The sequence below is a fragment of the Aspergillus novofumigatus genome, assembly GCF_002847465.1.
Source record: "Aspergillus novofumigatus IBT 16806 chromosome Unknown P174scaffold_1, whole genome shotgun sequence".
In the NCBI taxonomy this organism is placed as follows: Eukaryota; Fungi; Ascomycota; class Eurotiomycetes; order Eurotiales; family Aspergillaceae; genus Aspergillus; species Aspergillus novofumigatus.
Window position 1 is genome coordinate 3,233,274 of NW_020194274.1, and position 15,966 is coordinate 3,249,239.

Below are 15,966 nucleotides of genomic sequence, written 5' to 3' on the forward strand. Positions count from 1 at the left end.
TCTGCACATTGACACCTCCTTGGTGAGCAATGACTTAGACCCTTTGTCAGGGGTTGGCAGCGCCCTGCGCTCAGGCGGGAGCCTCCCAAGAGCCTTAAATGGTAAGGGATCAATCTTACGTTTTTGGGGAAGGCCTTGCGGCTAATGACAACAACCAGGCTGGAGAAAGTCCACAAGTGGCACTGGGACGGGGCACTGGCAATCCTCAAATGGCCGGGATGCACCTGCAGTAGGTCGAAGCCCCGAAGCCCAACGCGGAAGATGTAGAAAATCAAGCCGGACCTGGCGGTAACGGTGCCCGTGGCGAGCCTGCAGCTCCCGGTCAGACAAATTCGACCCCAGGAGCCCTGCAGAGGAGCCAGCCTGACACTGGAGGGAGAGCTGGCGAGATGATGACAACAACCAACGGTTTACCATCGACATCGACCATTTCTTAAAGTTCATATATTTCATCTACTATGACATTGACTGCACCTCACTGTACACAGCGCAGACATGGCAAACAGAGCTCCTCGACCACACACGGGCAGAGCCCGGCTTGATTATGGCACCGCACATATCATTGCCTAACGTCCGCGAGAGGCTGCACATAAGAGAGACAGGGATAAATGTGTCATATCCTGCGAATACGATGTTAACAAAGAGGATGAGTATCCTGATGAAGTGACTGCCGACTTGGAAGGGACACATATTCTGCCATTCTAGCTAAATCCGAAAACGCCGAGCATCGGGACTCTAACAAAATGCGTCCATTCTTTGTGGACTGCGTGGTCGAAAAGCCCCGAATATGAGAAACAGCAGAAAATCACCGTCTGGGAGAATATTTCTTGCTATTACCCCAGCGTTAGTTCCGGGCTCGACTTCTACTACGAGCATTAACTGGGGACAACTGAATTGCATTTGACACCAGCGGCTGAGCAGGAGGGGCAGACATTCAAACAAACCAGCAGCAAGCAATATATCCATCAGACGCTGATGGCATTTCTCAACGCGGTAGTTATAAATCCCCAACTCAGAGAAATGTCAGAACCATCGTCAGAGTTGTCGTCCCCTAGAAAAGCTTCATTTTATCTCCTCAAACTGTGACCGGGGTATATGACGTCTCGCATTCAAGGTTGACTTCAGTCAAGGCAGCATGGAGACCCCCGCAGTGGCTATATGTACGGTCCCACTGGGGTGAAGAAGTATTCGTAACCGTGGAAACCAAGGCTCATATCCGGAAAAGAAGCTCTACATGCAAGAAAGTGCTGAGATGGTCACTTGGATAGTCAAGGGAAAGCGCAAGGGACACACAGTGACCCCCACAGAGCCCGGGGTCTATATCAAGATCATTGAGGCTAAGGAGATGTATGTATACATTGGCTCCGCTACTTCGATCGATGGTGGCTTGAACAAGAGACGATGTGATCACGAAAAAGTCAGTCGGTCTAGATAAAACGTCCTATCACAGAAGACTTATGTTCCATGAAAATGGAGTAAAAAAAGTCCCTGAGATTTGGTACACTCTTCCTAATGCCATGGTCATCCAATCTCTCAAGCGCAAATGTCGAGTTTACCAGAAAAGTATGCCTCCTAGCAGAGGCAATCTTTGCGAGTATGCTTGGGGCATATAAGAGCGGACCCCCCTAACGACTAGGTAGTAAGTTTATTTTCCTTCAGCATTGTCAGCTGGCTACTAATACTCTATGTCATTAAGACACCTTCTAGTCTCCCAAGACCGACATGAAGTATACCTTACCTAGGCATCATATGATGCATCCTATATCAAATACCTTCAAGGAAACACCTCTGGGAATGTTTTAAAGAGGAAATCGGTCCTTTCGACACTCTAGATCATGACTACATGAGTCGACTTGCGCGATATATCGGATGTTTCTGTCTTCAGATCACCGAGCATATGTCATGATCCTACCACAATCTTTACACGGGCGGTTTGGATGGTTCAGCCTGACACTGGAACAATCTGACACCCCATGATCTGTACCTGACTTGTGACAATTGTTGTCTCTGTTCCTAAGCGAGAAACAACCGGAACAATGAGAAACAGAAAGGACCGACATGAGCGAGGCAATGGGAGGCTGCGGGAGGCTGCGGCGTCAAAGACTTACAACTGCGCTGTGTGTGATGTGTCTTGTCGCGACGCGGTTCCTTCAGGGGGCATAACAAGACGAAGCGCCGAAGAAAGGGATAGGGATGATTATCAGGAGCTCAAAGAGCTAACTCAATACCACGCGGGGGCAACTTATCAATGCCTTCTTCTACAGGTTCCGTGAGTCTGCCAGTCAACATATGGTTAAGTCCCCCTTCGTGTTACTGGATTTGAAGCTCTTACAGGCAATGATGATGGTCCAGGGGCTGTTGACCCAGATGACCTAGTATCTTCCCAGCATGTTAATGATGAGTTACGTCTCAGGTTACATTGCATATTTGCAGAGCCTCTTAGAGGCATCTAGCAGAGGACTGAGGCAGAGTATTGGAAGAAAAAATGAATAGCGCAGCAGGGCCTCAGAAAGAACTGGTTGTTAAAACTGTTGTCTCTGTTCTTCAATAATAACCGTGTTCTTCAATGGAACATGCGAGCGTTTCCAATGCCGACAAGCCTTCAGGTTCACTGTGCGCCGTTGCGCACATACTCCATGCTACCGGCGAGGGCGAGAGGATCGAAAAAGTACTACACGGCTATGACGCTACTGGCGGCCTTGCTAGTAACAGTAGTAGCGATGTCGCACAGCTATATCTGTGACGAAGCTTGCATTGTTGCCCACGATTCAAGAGCCCAGGATGAACTTGAAGCCCGCGATACCTGAGTCGAGTGATATCAAAGAGGCCCACTTGAACCACACGACAAGCTATCTGCCCGATGAATTGAAGGTAAAACATAGCTGAATTCTAAGTGTCCTCGCCTTCTCCCTCCTACCTGTCTTCTCTTCAATGTGCTTGATCGGTTGGCGATAATTAAGTAGTACACTGCCTTTTTTGATGCCAACCTTGACTGGGCGGCTGCCATGTATGAAGATGTGGCCGAGGCAATGTTGGGCCAAATAAATGCATTTGATGACATTAAGCAGGAGCGATTCTGACCATAGGATTGCCAGTGAATCAGAAGTCGCAAAGACTATGATAATGGGTCATGCTGAATAAATTTGAGGTTTTCTTCACCAAATGTTTTAGTAGACTGCTCAGTATGACCAATTCTTGGTGGGATGCTGATCAGGATTCAGGGCTTGGCCACGTCTGCTATCCTCATGCTATTCAGCTTCTACTGGATGACCTCGTTACCAGCTCTGTGATATAGTTGCATTGAAATCGTACTTGAAGCTCTTGGGACTTGAACTCGATGCCTTGACTCCTTAGGCTTCAACGTCAGCACGTGCAAAGCTAGATGTCGATCTGCAATTAGTTATTATCAAGAAGGACTTGAGGAACAAAGAACCAGCTTGTTGGCGAACTTATATCCATGTCGTGCATCAGAATTGACGAAAGGGAGATGTCCCTGCTTGTCTAGTATTTAGTCCCAAATTTGAAAAATCACTGCTATTGCTCGACTATCTACGGAGTTAAATCTCCTTGTTCCTGAAACATTGTCCTCTTCCGCCTTGTGGGTCTTGCCGCCCTCTCGGACTGTTCCCTTTGCGGCGGATCGCAATCTGCTTGGCCACGCCACGTTTAGTCGTCCGTCTGCGGTGTCTCCTTCATATCCCAAACGGAGTAAATTCTGTATAGACTATCTACTCCTCGATCGGACTCATTCATATTCTCAATCGAACAGTTCTGTCAAGGCTCAGCAATAGCCTCAGCGCCTACTGACACCCAACCAGCGCAAGCTATTCGACCAATCGCGCAACTGACATCATGTTTGAGGTCCTATAAAGCGGAGACAAAAGCTCTTGGGACGAAAGGTCGACAATGGAGGGACTCTTCACTTTGCTCGCTTTGAGCATTGTGATGGCAATTACGTGAGCATTGAGATCATATTTTGTTCATCTTCTGGGAAGAATAGAAAACTAATGGACATCCCGTCTTGATGTAGATCCTTCGTTGTTGGCTCATTACCGCTCGCCTTTACACTTTCCCCTTCGCAGTTGCGATTGATTTCTTCCCTTGGAATGGGAGTTTTGGTTGGGACATCTTTAATTGTTATCATTCCGGAGGGCGTGGAGACTCTTTACAGTGCGAACTCGCATAATGATCGAAAAGGTCTCAGCACTCGTTCAGTGACGGCCGTGGAATGGCAACACCGATCATTTCCGGCTGTCGCTGCGGTCGATTTCTCCAGCTCGAACAAGGAAGCAGCTTCTACATTTCCACTCACACAGACAGTGCACGTTACGCGTGACGACCAGTCTGAATTGCGGCAGCGAGAGGACGAGGGTGAGTCGAATAAGGATGAACACAATGGACATAAAGAAGAGAACTCTTCACATGCTTGGATTGGAGTTGCCCTGATCAGCGGTTTTATCCTGATGTACCTCATCGATAAACTACCCGATTTCGCAACGCCTTCAAAGCAACAAAGACCGCCCTACCACATTTCTCTGGACAATCTGGGGTCCGGATTGCGACGCAACCCCTCCCCCTCCAGAGAAGGAGGTTTGTTGGACGCCGGCAGTACCTCTAGTCGAAGCCATAGCTTTGCGACAACCACCGGTCTGGTGATCCATGCGGCAGCTGACGGCATCGCTCTGGGTGCATCTACATCCGACACCGGGTTGAGTTTCATCATCTTTCTGGCTATTATGGTGCACAAAGCTCCCGCGTCCTTTGGTCTTACATCGGTGTTGCTCAAGCAGGGCGTGTCTAGTCGGACCGCGAGAGCGCATCTGGTGGTCTTCAGCCTGGCGGCTCCCTTTGGTGCATTGGCAACATTCCTCTTCGTGCGGATCGTGGGCTCGGGCTCTAACAATGACGAGGCAGCCACTCTGTGGAGGACTGGAATGTTGTTGCTATTCTCTGCTGGAACTTTCCTGTAGGTTATCATCCGGTCTCGGTCACTGCAAGAGACAATTGTGACTAACCATCTTCAGTTACGTTGCCATGCATACAATGCAGGAGAACAGCCCGAACTCGGAGTTGCGCGAACTACCAATGAATGGATACGGCGATTCCAGAGACATCCCTACTGAATCCGACAAGTCCATGCGGGATCTGGTCGCTTCTGTCATCGGCATGATACTGCCGCTGTTTTTGCAACTCGGTCACGCTCACTGACGTGTTTCCGCTTTGAAACCTCTTGCCTTCTAATTCCTTATGTCTCTGATCTAATTTGGCTAGAAACCCGGCCCCAGTCTGGTTTCAGACTTGTGGCTCCTCGGCGAGCCTAGAAGAATGAACTCATGGCGATCTTGAATACTATAGACTTTGCGCTTTCGAACGAAGGATTCATCTGTTTCTCAAGAGCTATAGCCACTTTTTAAACCGTTCCCCCTGTTTTGTGCTATACCAGTATCTCATTCCACTGGAAGAGCTGTGGCTCTGCTCATGACTTACTGTATCATTCTAAATACTATATGCGACTGTTGTTTGTGTGTTTTGTGCCGGTTCAACTGCTGTATAGTATAGCCTTGTGTTCAACGCCTTCACATAGATGATGGAATAATTCGTCATGTCCGGACGATACCTGGGACAATTTTGTTCCATGGTTGAAGATATTATTGTTTGCCAACCCAGGGACTTGGGACAACCATATCACCAAATCTGGGAATTTGAACGGCCAGAGAGTCCATGGATGAGATAAATATTTGGAGGGCGGATTCTGTTGCGGCCCAGAATGTTTGCAGATCCCAAGCGTCTGATAAGATAATCGAAAAGAGCCATCTGACAGTCCATGTGCACATCAGTCATTTCACGCAGATATAGACAGGCATGTGGTGGCTGAAGTACGTCTGATTCTGCAATTTTCTTCGCCTCCTTTGACGACAGACTTGCGAAGCTTGGAGGTTCGCCTGTGCCACTGCGCCAATACGAGGGGTTATTATACCTCTGGATTCTTCTCTTCAGCTAGCATACTAAGAAGTTTACTAGTGGCGAAGAATCTGTGAAGGAAAAGATAACTCAGATGTACATATCTATATGATTTCTTGCTCACTGTGATTGCGTCTGTTAAAGATTGCGCAAAGTTTGTCATTACCACTATTTTTTCGCCTTGTGGAACCTGGTATCCTCTTATCCGTCAACTGTGGAGACAAGATGATCATCAGAAATCATATACCTCCGTTCAGCATCGTATCATTTGAAAGCAGATGAAGATTGGTTGATTTTGTTCGCCTACTATTGGCACTCACTACAGACTTGACTGGTTTTTCTTTCCGAAGCTGAGAGACCTAGCTTTTCATGTGCCATATCAAAATCTGCGGAGGACTATCTACAAAGTACCTATTTCCCCCAAGTCTAGACGGGAGTGGCCCAGATACCGCGTACTTAAGCCTCTAGGGTAATTGACTATGGATTATGCCATTCATAAGGCCCGCACCTGACCCGGCAAGACGTCCACCGCATGATCCAGACTCCAGACTCCAGACGCTACCTCACTGTCTCTCCTCCCGCCAGTCTTAGGACCGCTTGCTTGCCGTTTTGATATACATTCGGCCTTCTTTTTCAGGCATTTGAATGGCGTCAAAGTAGCCGCTGTTGCTGGCTGTAGCTGACCTTCTCCCGTTTTCCTCCTCGAGTAATTTTTTCCCAACTTCACTCTCTCAAAAGAAAAATAAAATAGAATACTCCCATTTCTTTTCAGTTTTCTTCCTATCCCCCCTATTTCTTTCTTTCGTCAGAGCGCTTCCTCTAGCGCTCTTGCATCGGAGTCTGTCCGTTTGTCATCATCTCACTTTCTCTTTCCTCACTCAATATCAGTCCTCCTTTGACCTCCTCACAACCTCTCTGTCTTACAATATTTGTTTTGCTCCCTCTCAAGAGAAGCGATACGTTCTCTATGATCGAAGTCGATCCTCAAAAGGCTTTTGCAAGTCCATATCGATAATCATCGTTTGCCGTCGACACGGGTGCATGTTGTAACCGTCATACCCTCCACGGCAGTTCGCGAACACACTCGTCGGGCGTCATTCATCGAACGGGTGGACAACGGGATGACTCCGCGTATTGTTTCTGAGCAGTTGGAGACTGCACATTCCAGATCATCTGCCGCACGGAATTCAGCCTCCCACTCGAGATCTCTATCCTCCAACAAGACCGTCACTCCTATTCCTCCGAGTCTATTACCCTCCGCACCTGCCTCACCTCCGACTCCGGCCCCTAGCCCGACCCCTCACCAGAGACCTCCAACGTGGCAGTCCTCAGACGAGGAAGATGATGCCTTTCTCCTGAATGCCAGGATACATTTTACTTCTTTGTCCAGCGCGAAGAAGCAGAGATTTTTGGAGGGTGTACTCGGTCTGTGCGATAGTCAGCTTCTCAGCTTTGTGTCAAGTTATGTCACTCCACGGTTAAGGAAAGATCCTTTTCAAGTCTTCCCAACCGAACTTTGCTTGAGGGTAAGCTTTCCGTTGACGATCGCTTGGCTTTCCCTGACAGGACTGACCTAAGCGCCCTTCATTACACTAGGTTCTCTCATTCATCGACGACCCGAAAACCTTGGCGAGAGCCTCTCAGGTTTCAAGACGTTGGCGTGACCTCCTGAGCGACGATATTACCTGGAAAAACCTCTGCGAGAAGCACGCTTATGCTTACCGGAGACCGTCGGGAGATTTCATTGACCCCTTCCACCTGCCTTCGGTTTCGAGCACACGCTCCCTGAACGGGCTGCAAAGAAAAGTCTCGAGTTTACATCCTTCAGATAATCCCTTCGATCTACGTCGCTCTGGCTCTGGGGACTGGCTCTCTTTAGCCTCACGGAAGCGACCCTTGTCATACAGATCTCATTTCAAGCAAAAATACATGGTGGAGTCGGCTTGGAACAAAGGGGCCGTTGCACCCAACGGCACATCACACCAGATCAAGGTGTCGTCACGAGCTTACATCTTACCTCTAAATATATCGTACTTGCGCTGGACAACGCCAAAATTCATGTATACGATACCGATGGGAACAATCAGAAAACCTTACAAGGTCATGTTATGGGTGTCTGGGCCATGGTACCGTGGGACGACGTTCTGGTGAGCGGCGGTTGCGACCGGGAGGTCAGAGTCTGGAACATGGCTACCGGGTAAGTGGTACCTGATGACGCTGTGGACGTCTCAGCTCAGCTTTTCTGGGAGGAAAATGGCTAACAGTGCCGCCAGAGCTGGCATTTACCTTTTACGGGGCCACACATCGACTGTGCGTTGCTTGAAGATGTCCGATAAGAATACGGCCATCTCTGGATCAAGAGATACCACGCTGCGCATATGGGATTTGACAACAGGCACCTGTCGAAATGTCCTGGTCGGGCACCAGGCAAGCGTTCGGTGTCTGGCCATCCACGGAGATATCATTGTTTCTGGAAGCTACGATACTACCGCTCGAATTTGGAGCATATCGGAAGGACGGTGTCAACGAACACTGTCGGGCCATTTCAGTCAAATCTACGCGATTGCCTTTGACGGCAGGCGAATCGCTACCGGCAGTCTCGACACCAGCGTCCGAATCTGGGATCCGCACTCTGGTCAGTGCCATGCTATTCTGCAAGGACATACATCCCTTGTCGGGCAATTGCAGATGCGAGGCGACACTCTGGTTACTGGCGGATCTGACGGATCGGTGCGCGTTTGGTCATTGACGAAGATGGCGCCTATCCATCGTCTGGCGGCTCATGACAATAGCGTGACCAGTCTTCAGTTCGATAGTTCGCGTATTGTCAGTGGTGGTAGCGATGGTCGCGTCAAGGTGTGGAGCTTACAAACAGGCCAGCTCCTCAGAGAGTTGTCCACGCCTGCCGAGTCGGTTTGGAGAGTTGCATTTGAAGACGAAAAGGCGGTGATCCTGGCTAACCGGTCGGGTCGGACTGTTATGGAGGTGAGTGGCCCCACTAGAACCTCAGTACACATGTCTAACTTGATATAATTCATAGGTCTGGACATTCTCCCCTCCAGAAGAAGATGATGATGGTGCTGTTGTGGAAAGTACCGCCAGCACTCCCGGATTACGCCCACGCCAACAAAGCAGTCAAGATGACCTCTCCTTGAATTGCTCGTCTCGTCCTTCTCGACACCGAACGCTCTTTTCAGATCCACCTCCGACCATACCCTTGAACAATAGCGACGACGACCACCTTATGCCGGATGCCCCTGCTTCGTGATTATCCTCCTGCCGTACTACTCGAGGCTCATTAAGTTCATCACGCCTCTTATTCACCTCTATTCCGTACACTATTTGATTCATTGAGAAGAGCATTGGACAATGTGCAATTTAAGTCTAATCTCACCGGTCGTCGATGATCGTCTGTCACGCAGCGTGGTGGGCCACATTCTCGAGATCAGCTAACTTTTTGGCATCAAACCTTTTGCATAGATATTGGGTGTTGGACTGTCTTTTCGTTTCCATTCTTGTCATCCATATCAACTGGGAGTCAGCGGGTTTTGAATGGGAGTTAGCGGGTTTTGATACAGTACCTTCGACGTGGTTTAATTTTTCCTCGCCGGTTCGATGATACCCACCTCGGGAGGCGATGTATTTGGCATCTAGGAAATTTGGTTTCCATCTTGTGACGAGAAGTGGTCTCATGGTCGCGGTCTTCGTTGTCATGTTGTTACTGCTTCCAGCATATATACTTGCATATCAATAGGCATTATAGAACCAAGCACAGTTCCTCTCATTTGATCCGCCGCACGCTGGCTATCTTTTTCGTAAATAGCGGGAAATTGGCTACGAGCTGAGACACTGTTGAATCCCTAAACTCTGTTGGCCATGGATTAATGTGCCTTTTACGTGACTGGGGATGGGCAGTTATCCGAGGCAATGACTAATACACGATCCCATGCATGTCCCTGTCAGCCGGCAGCATCCTCCGTCCAATCTTCCACGATTATCCATGAAACAAAGCAGGGGAGTTCCTATCAAGATTCTGTCTTGATGTCTTATTGTATTCATCTCTTGTCGTAGTTTCAGAAAGGAGCGCAGATACAAGGAACCTACAGACGGCCGTCATCTTACTGGTCACACCATCAATCATGTCCAGGCGGCAGGCAGACGAATTCAGTACATCTGCATCTTGGATTTGAAGCCACAACCACAATTAGATTCACGACACATCATATCTTATCTATTCAGGCTTTCTGTCGGATCCGTAACTCTACAAGTGATGTAAATATGGTATATGGAGGAAGACCGAGCACAGGTTGCTATCTTTGCCTTAAACGAAAAGTGCGGGTAAGTTAAATCACATCGTTTTCTATCCATCATGAGCTAATGACACCGAAGTGCGATGAGGCGCTGCCAGAGTGTCGGAATTGCGTCGTCTATGGCCGGCCATGTCCGGGTTATCGGCCGGATACCATTTTCAGGGACGAGACGCAGAAGGTGCAGCGCATGGTGAAGAAAAACCGGTCTGACAAGTCGACTTCTAGCGGCGCGGGAAAGATCCAGGCTACAACGCCGTGTACGGCTGAAGCTCCGGAACAGAAATGTTCTCCTGTATTGGTTCGTCAGATCGCCGACTCGACGTGGGAAGAGCGGGCGATTTGCTTCTTCTTCGACCAGTACACTTGCTCGAATGAGACGGGCGAGTGTATCAGCCACCTGGGGTTCTTGCCGTCGCTGTACGCTCTGTGCCGGGATGCCGGGGAGAAGGAATGCTCGGCATCGTCGTCGTCACTGCGGCTGGCCGTGGACGCGACGGCTCTTGTTACGCTGAGCAATGAGATCAGGGAGTCCTCGTTGATTGTCAAGGCGCGGTATCTGTACGGTATGGCTCTGCAGCGCCTGCGGCAGGCGCTGGAATCGCGGACGCAAGCTGTCCGGGACGAGACGTTGGCGTCGGTGGTTCTACTTTCCATATTTGAAGATATTACTGGGGAGCGCAATGGACTTGCGAGTTCGCATACGGTGGGGTTGGAGATGCTGATGAAACTGAGGGGCATGAGTCAGTTCGGCCACGCGCAGGGTCGAGATCTGTTCAACTTTGCGTATACGCATACGGTATGTCTTTGTCTTTGTTTAGGTATCTGCGAGTAGGGACTGACAGGCATCAGCATACCGAGTTCTTGGCCTTGGGCGACAAGCCTAGATTCAAGACTGATTGGATTGCTGGACTCTTGGACAGTGCGGATCCCGTGCACCGGCTGATGCTCCTCGCATCGAAAGTTAGCCAGATCTTCCTCGAGAGTTCCTCCTTGCAGGCCTCGGCCGGAGCGGAGGATGTGGGCAGGCTGGTCTCGTGCATGGAAGACGCCAAATTGGTGGATTTGGATTTCGCAGCGTGGAGTCAGGGTCTGCCTGATAACTGGCTGCCCCTCATTGTCTACTCGCAGACACACGAGTCTTTGATGACCTATCAGCAGATATCGATCGCAGCGGTATGGAACTACTACCGTGCTGTTCGCATCATTCTACTCAAAGTCATACTTCAGCTCCGCGACCTTCTTGCATCCGTTGTTGGCGAATTCGGAGTGTACAGTGAGCTTCTTCAAGAGGAGCCGATGATTTTGGAGTCGATCCAGGAAATGATCACGGACGTATGCCGGAGCATCCCTTTTGCCTTTGGCCATGTCGATGCGATGGGCAATCCAGTCCCGACCTCGTTGGAAGGGAAGCTGCACATTCGTGCTTTCCAGGGGTACAGTATGGTATGGCCCTTGTGGTATATCTCGTCGTGTGGCCTGGCAACTCCAGAACAGAGCCACCAGGTCAGAACCGTTCTGGCCCGGGTAGGGTCTACACTGGGTATCAAACTGGCATTGATACTAGCTGGGGAGGGGGAGGCCGATTATATAGCCGCTGCTGCCCAAGGCGACACTATCGTCCGTGATGCAACTGTGGTATAGCCATTGCTGTACTACTGTACCACTTACTAGTTGCTGGTCATTAGTGGGAGCAACGCAGCACATAGTCTTCCTATCAGTTGTATATAAATTACTCTTGTATATGATTCTTACTATGCATGCATAACTTGCAAGGGTAATATTCATCGCTTATCCCTGGTACCTTAGTAGAGAGGTACAGAGCAGCAGTGAGTGGCATAATGACGTCATTATATGGATGTTCCTGAAGCCATCTGAACGCTGCACTTCGAAGATCATTTAGAACAGTTACAAGTTTCCTACAGAATGACTGGTAGTTAAGAGCAAATAATAATAAGAATAATATGTGCATCAGCAACTCGGACACCAAACACAAAGAAAGATACCAGTAGGACTCCATAAGCAGACGCACGAATGCTATGCCGCATCACCATGTCGTGGACAAGCAACATGCCATGCCGGTTAGCCGTTCGCATTATCGCTTATCATCACATTTTTATAGGAAAAAAGCGGAGAACTCAGGACTACAGTAACATCCCACTGGCTGATTCAGTTATCCGTATACCTTGATTGAGAAATTCAAGTGGCTTTTCGGATCGAGTTGGAGATCTCGGGTCTGGCTAGGAACTGGGTCTCCGTCCTCTGACGACATCGGTCTTTGGGGTATAGATAAGTTCTTTTCTGGCCGTGTTGCTTTCTTCTGTAAGGTAGACTAATTTTATTGACTCTGCTTTTGCGTATATCTCCTTTTTGTTCTTTTTTTTCAAAGGCGCATTGAATTGTCTGATTTCTGCATCTTTCATTATATACATCGTAGAGAACTCGACGCAACATAATGACCTCGAAAGAGCGGCAGCTTCCATTCGGGAAGATCGAGCCCAATTCATCGAAATACTTTCTGAGTTGTACTCTGGGTGGAATTGTCGGTAAGTGTTGCATCCAAGCTACATTTATGCTGGAATTATGCTGACGCAGTGGTTTTCATATTTGAAGCTTGTGGTAAGTGGTAGTGGATAGGAATTCTTGCTGGGATTCTCCCGCTGATAATATAATATATTCGATCAGGACCTACGCATACAGCAGTTACACCCCTTGACCTGGTCAAATGTCGTCGCCAGGTAGACCCCAGCATCTACACCTCCAATCTCTCCGCATGGCGCCAGATCTTTTCCAAGGAAGGCCTACGCGGGGTCTTCTTCGGCTGGTCTCCTACCTTCGTCGGATACTCGTTCCAGGGGGCCGGCAAATACGGTCTCTATGAGTACTTCAAGTACCTGTACGGGGACCGCTTATTCCCCAACATGAACCGCACGGTGGTGTTCCTAGGCGCGAGCGCATCAGCCGAGTTCTTCGCCGACATGGCCCTCTGCCCGTTCGAAGCGATTAAGGTGCGCATGCAGACGACTCTGCCGCCGTATGCGCATAACTTGCGCGAGGGATGGAGCAAAGTCGTGGCCAAGGAAGGGTTCGGGGGTCTGTACAAGGGGCTGTACCCGCTCTGGGCGCGGCAGATCCCCTACACCATGACCAAGTTTGCTACCTTTGAGGAGAGCGTGAACATGATCTACCGGACGCTGGGGAGGCCCAAGGAGAGCTTCAATACGCTGCAACAGACGGGCGTTAGTTTTCTGGGAGGCTATATTGCCGGTGTCTTTTGCGCTATCGTTAGTCATCCTGCGGATGTCATGGTTAGCAAGTTGAACGCCGACCGGAATGGTAAGTGTGCATGCATTCTCGGTCAGCGTTCTGGTGTCGTCCTGCTAACGGCCTTGCAGCTGGCGAGTCGGCAATGGCGGCCGTGTCGCGGATTTACGGCAAGATCGGATTCTCGGGCCTGTGGAACGGACTGCCAGTTCGAATCGTGATGCTTGGTACATTGACCGGTTTCCAGTGGCTAATGTAAGTCGTGCTGTTGTCTATTGTCCTGATGGTGCCTGTTCGCTGACATCGGAGACAGCTATGATTCTTTCAAGGTGTTCCTAGGACTCCCGACCACTGGTGGTCATTAAGGTGTTTAGGCGCGCTTATGACAGGCTGTTTGGCGTTATCGCATATGTAGTTAGATACACTCTAGAGGAAGGACTTGGAATCATTATTCCTCTGTTGCTTTACACAAGTAGATTGACCGCCCTTGATAACCACCCGGCAGAATAATAGCCGCGAATCCTCCATTGTCGGAGCAGCGTCCTCGATGGCGATGTCTGGCATTGGCACAAAAAGTCTTCAGTTTCATTCATTACCTTGGTTTTATATAATATAGTCTATTTTCTTTGCAGAGAAAGCATTGACTCAGTGACAGTCCACGTGCCCGTTGCTGATATCCACCCAATCATCGTGAAAGGGATCGAATCATCACTTTCGCATCTCAAAGACAATAAGATCGGCTTCTCTTTCTTCCTGCAGCTTCAACCCTTCCAACGTCAACAATAGCCGAATCGACCATTGACAATTGCCATTTGGAGCGTTCATCCAACACCTCGTTATAAACTCTTATCAACCTCCACAACCTTCATCCTCCGTTCTCAATCCTCGGCAAACCTCTAATTTTCCCTCTCAACCTCACTCTCATAAACCGACCTCAGAACAAGCAGCAAGAGTACGAAAGAAAACCACCACGATGGACACATCCACCAAGCCCTCCTCATCACTACCCTCCTCGAACCCCCCCAGCGTCGAAGGCGCCTACAAACGCAAATGCATCGCCCTAAAAAAACGCTTAAACGAGATTGAGGCCGAGAACGAGATGATGCGCATGCGCAACAAGCGCGGATGGCAATACATCCAGAAAATGCGACTGGAGTCCTGTATCCTGCTCGAGCGCCTGGCCAAGGTCACCGGCATGGCCGAGGAGGCCAAGGCGGGCGTGAACCCCGAGCTGCGCGCCCGCGCGGCGGCCATGATGAGTAGCGCCGGCGCTCTGAATGGGTTTCCCGGGGCGGTGGGCGCGGGCGTTGCGGCTGGTAGTGGTAGCAACGGGGCTGCGTATGTGGAGGATGAGACGGAGGGGAGCTCGGACGAGCAGCCTCCTACGGTGAGTTTTGGCTCTTTGGCTGCTGTTTGAGCTTTCCGGTGTGAGGCCCTGGTTCTGACAGAGATGAGATGAACAGCCTCAGGAACGCCCGTTGCGGGTGAAGCGTTCTCGAAAGTCGAATATTGGCGATGTAGGACTGGATGATGAACCGTCGACCAGCGCCCCGCCTGAAGGTTCGACTGCTGGCTCAGCGGGCTTGCCGCGACTTGCGCCCGCCCCGACACAGGAGGAGATGACCTCCACGTTTCGCATTCGCACAGGCAGCAATGGTGCCATACACGAAGGAGAGAACAGCCATGCTACTAGCGAGCGTGGCAGTCAAGCTCCGGAGTCTGGGGCTGCAGATAGGGCAAAGGAGCTCTCGACGACACCGATGGATGTGGACAAGGCGCCGAAAGAGGAGAGCCAGGGATGATGAGAGCCTTTTTTATTTTATTTCCTTTTCTTTCTTTCTTCGTTCTTCGCCTCTTCTAGATTAATCTCCCTTTTCTTCTGTTTTATTTCACATGCAGCTATTCCCATATCGAAGGAGGGCTTATTCTAGATTGTTTCCTCACAACAGGATGTTGGCGCTTGCTGTAGCGCTTATGATCAGAGCCTGGATGGCTTTCCCTATGTACTTGCAAATCAAACAAGGAGGTGCCTGGGCTCCGCAGCTAGACACGCATATGGAAGATAGTCTGGCCACAAGGGCTCACCTCGCTCTCGAACTTCTCCCAGGCTTACTCCAGCGAGCACCTTGCGTGCAAATTTGGTAGCAACACAATGCACGGAAACGATGCTTCATCATGGACGTCCCAGAGGACATGTTCAATATTAACAGACTGTCTAGTTGTACATACAGAGATGGTTGCCTCGATATAGGCAAAGAAGGACGCAAGGGTCCCGAACGAAGATGACCAACTCCAGTCCCAGTCCCGAACTCCCGAGGCAAAGACTTCCGATGCTAAATGTGGGCCGCAACTGATGCAGTGAGCTTATGTAGATTGAGTGCAAAATGAATAATGAGTCGCGCCACAATGTATAGATCAGTGACAGGTCAGTGGT

General features: G+C 49.8%; 7 protein-coding genes across 7 annotated transcripts; 5 read left to right on the top strand and 2 right to left on the bottom strand.

The window, feature by feature from the left end:
• Window positions 1-46: 46 nt before the first annotated feature.
• Window positions 47-430, bottom strand: P174DRAFT_416708 (uncharacterized protein; the record flags this gene model as incomplete). The annotated part of the gene is made up of 3 exons (XM_024824523.1): window positions 47-64; window positions 120-309; window positions 369-430. 3 exons carry the CDS (start codon window positions 428-430, stop codon window positions 47-49), a joined length of 270 nt encoding a protein of 89 aa, XP_024687601.1.
• A 3,476-nt stretch (window positions 431-3,906) lies between these two features.
• Window positions 3,907-5,208, top strand: P174DRAFT_456594 (Mn(2+) transporter ATX2; the record flags this gene model as incomplete). The annotated part of the gene is made up of 3 exons (XM_024829447.1): window positions 3,907-3,956; window positions 4,031-4,966; window positions 5,025-5,208. 3 exons carry the CDS (start codon window positions 3,907-3,909, stop codon window positions 5,206-5,208), a joined length of 1,170 nt encoding a protein of 389 aa, XP_024687602.1.
• Window positions 5,209-7,082: 1,874 nt separating this feature from the next.
• P174DRAFT_456595 (F-box/WD repeat-containing protein) lies at window positions 7,083-9,229 on the top strand (the record flags this gene model as incomplete). Its single annotated transcript, XM_024829448.1, has 5 exons — window positions 7,083-7,487; window positions 7,558-7,807; window positions 7,852-8,158; window positions 8,235-8,946; window positions 9,002-9,229. 5 exons carry the CDS (start codon window positions 7,083-7,085, stop codon window positions 9,227-9,229), a joined length of 1,902 nt encoding a protein of 633 aa, XP_024687603.1.
• Window positions 9,230-10,246: 1,017 nt separating this feature from the next.
• On the top strand, window positions 10,247-11,912 carry P174DRAFT_456596 (putative C6 transcription factor; the record flags this gene model as incomplete). The annotated part of the gene is made up of 3 exons (XM_024829449.1): window positions 10,247-10,299; window positions 10,434-11,067; window positions 11,121-11,912. 3 exons carry the CDS (start codon window positions 10,247-10,249, stop codon window positions 11,910-11,912), a joined length of 1,479 nt encoding a protein of 492 aa, XP_024687604.1.
• A 44-nt stretch (window positions 11,913-11,956) lies between these two features.
• On the bottom strand, window positions 11,957-12,376 carry P174DRAFT_35567 (uncharacterized protein). Its single transcript, XM_024821741.1, has one exon. The coding sequence runs from the start codon at window positions 12,286-12,288 to the stop codon at window positions 12,001-12,003; it is 288 nt and encodes a 95-aa protein (XP_024687605.1). The 5' UTR covers window positions 12,289-12,376; the 3' UTR covers window positions 11,957-12,000.
• A 63-nt stretch (window positions 12,377-12,439) lies between these two features.
• P174DRAFT_500583 (putative mitochondrial phosphate transporter Pic2) lies at window positions 12,440-13,897 on the top strand (the record flags this gene model as incomplete). The annotated part of the gene is made up of 5 exons (XM_024830977.1): window positions 12,440-12,814; window positions 12,882-12,887; window positions 12,954-13,604; window positions 13,664-13,787; window positions 13,846-13,897. The coding sequence occupies exons 1-5, from the start codon at window positions 12,724-12,726 to the stop codon at window positions 13,895-13,897; spliced, it is 924 nt and encodes a 307-aa protein (XP_024687606.1). The 5' UTR covers window positions 12,440-12,723.
• A 183-nt stretch (window positions 13,898-14,080) lies between these two features.
• Window positions 14,081-15,680, top strand: P174DRAFT_437449 (uncharacterized protein). The gene is made up of 2 exons (XM_024826304.1): window positions 14,081-14,919; window positions 14,996-15,680. Exons 1-2 carry the CDS (start codon window positions 14,506-14,508, stop codon window positions 15,332-15,334), a joined length of 753 nt encoding a protein of 250 aa, XP_024687607.1. The 5' UTR covers window positions 14,081-14,505; the 3' UTR covers window positions 15,335-15,680.
• Window positions 15,681-15,966: the final 286 nt, after the last annotated feature.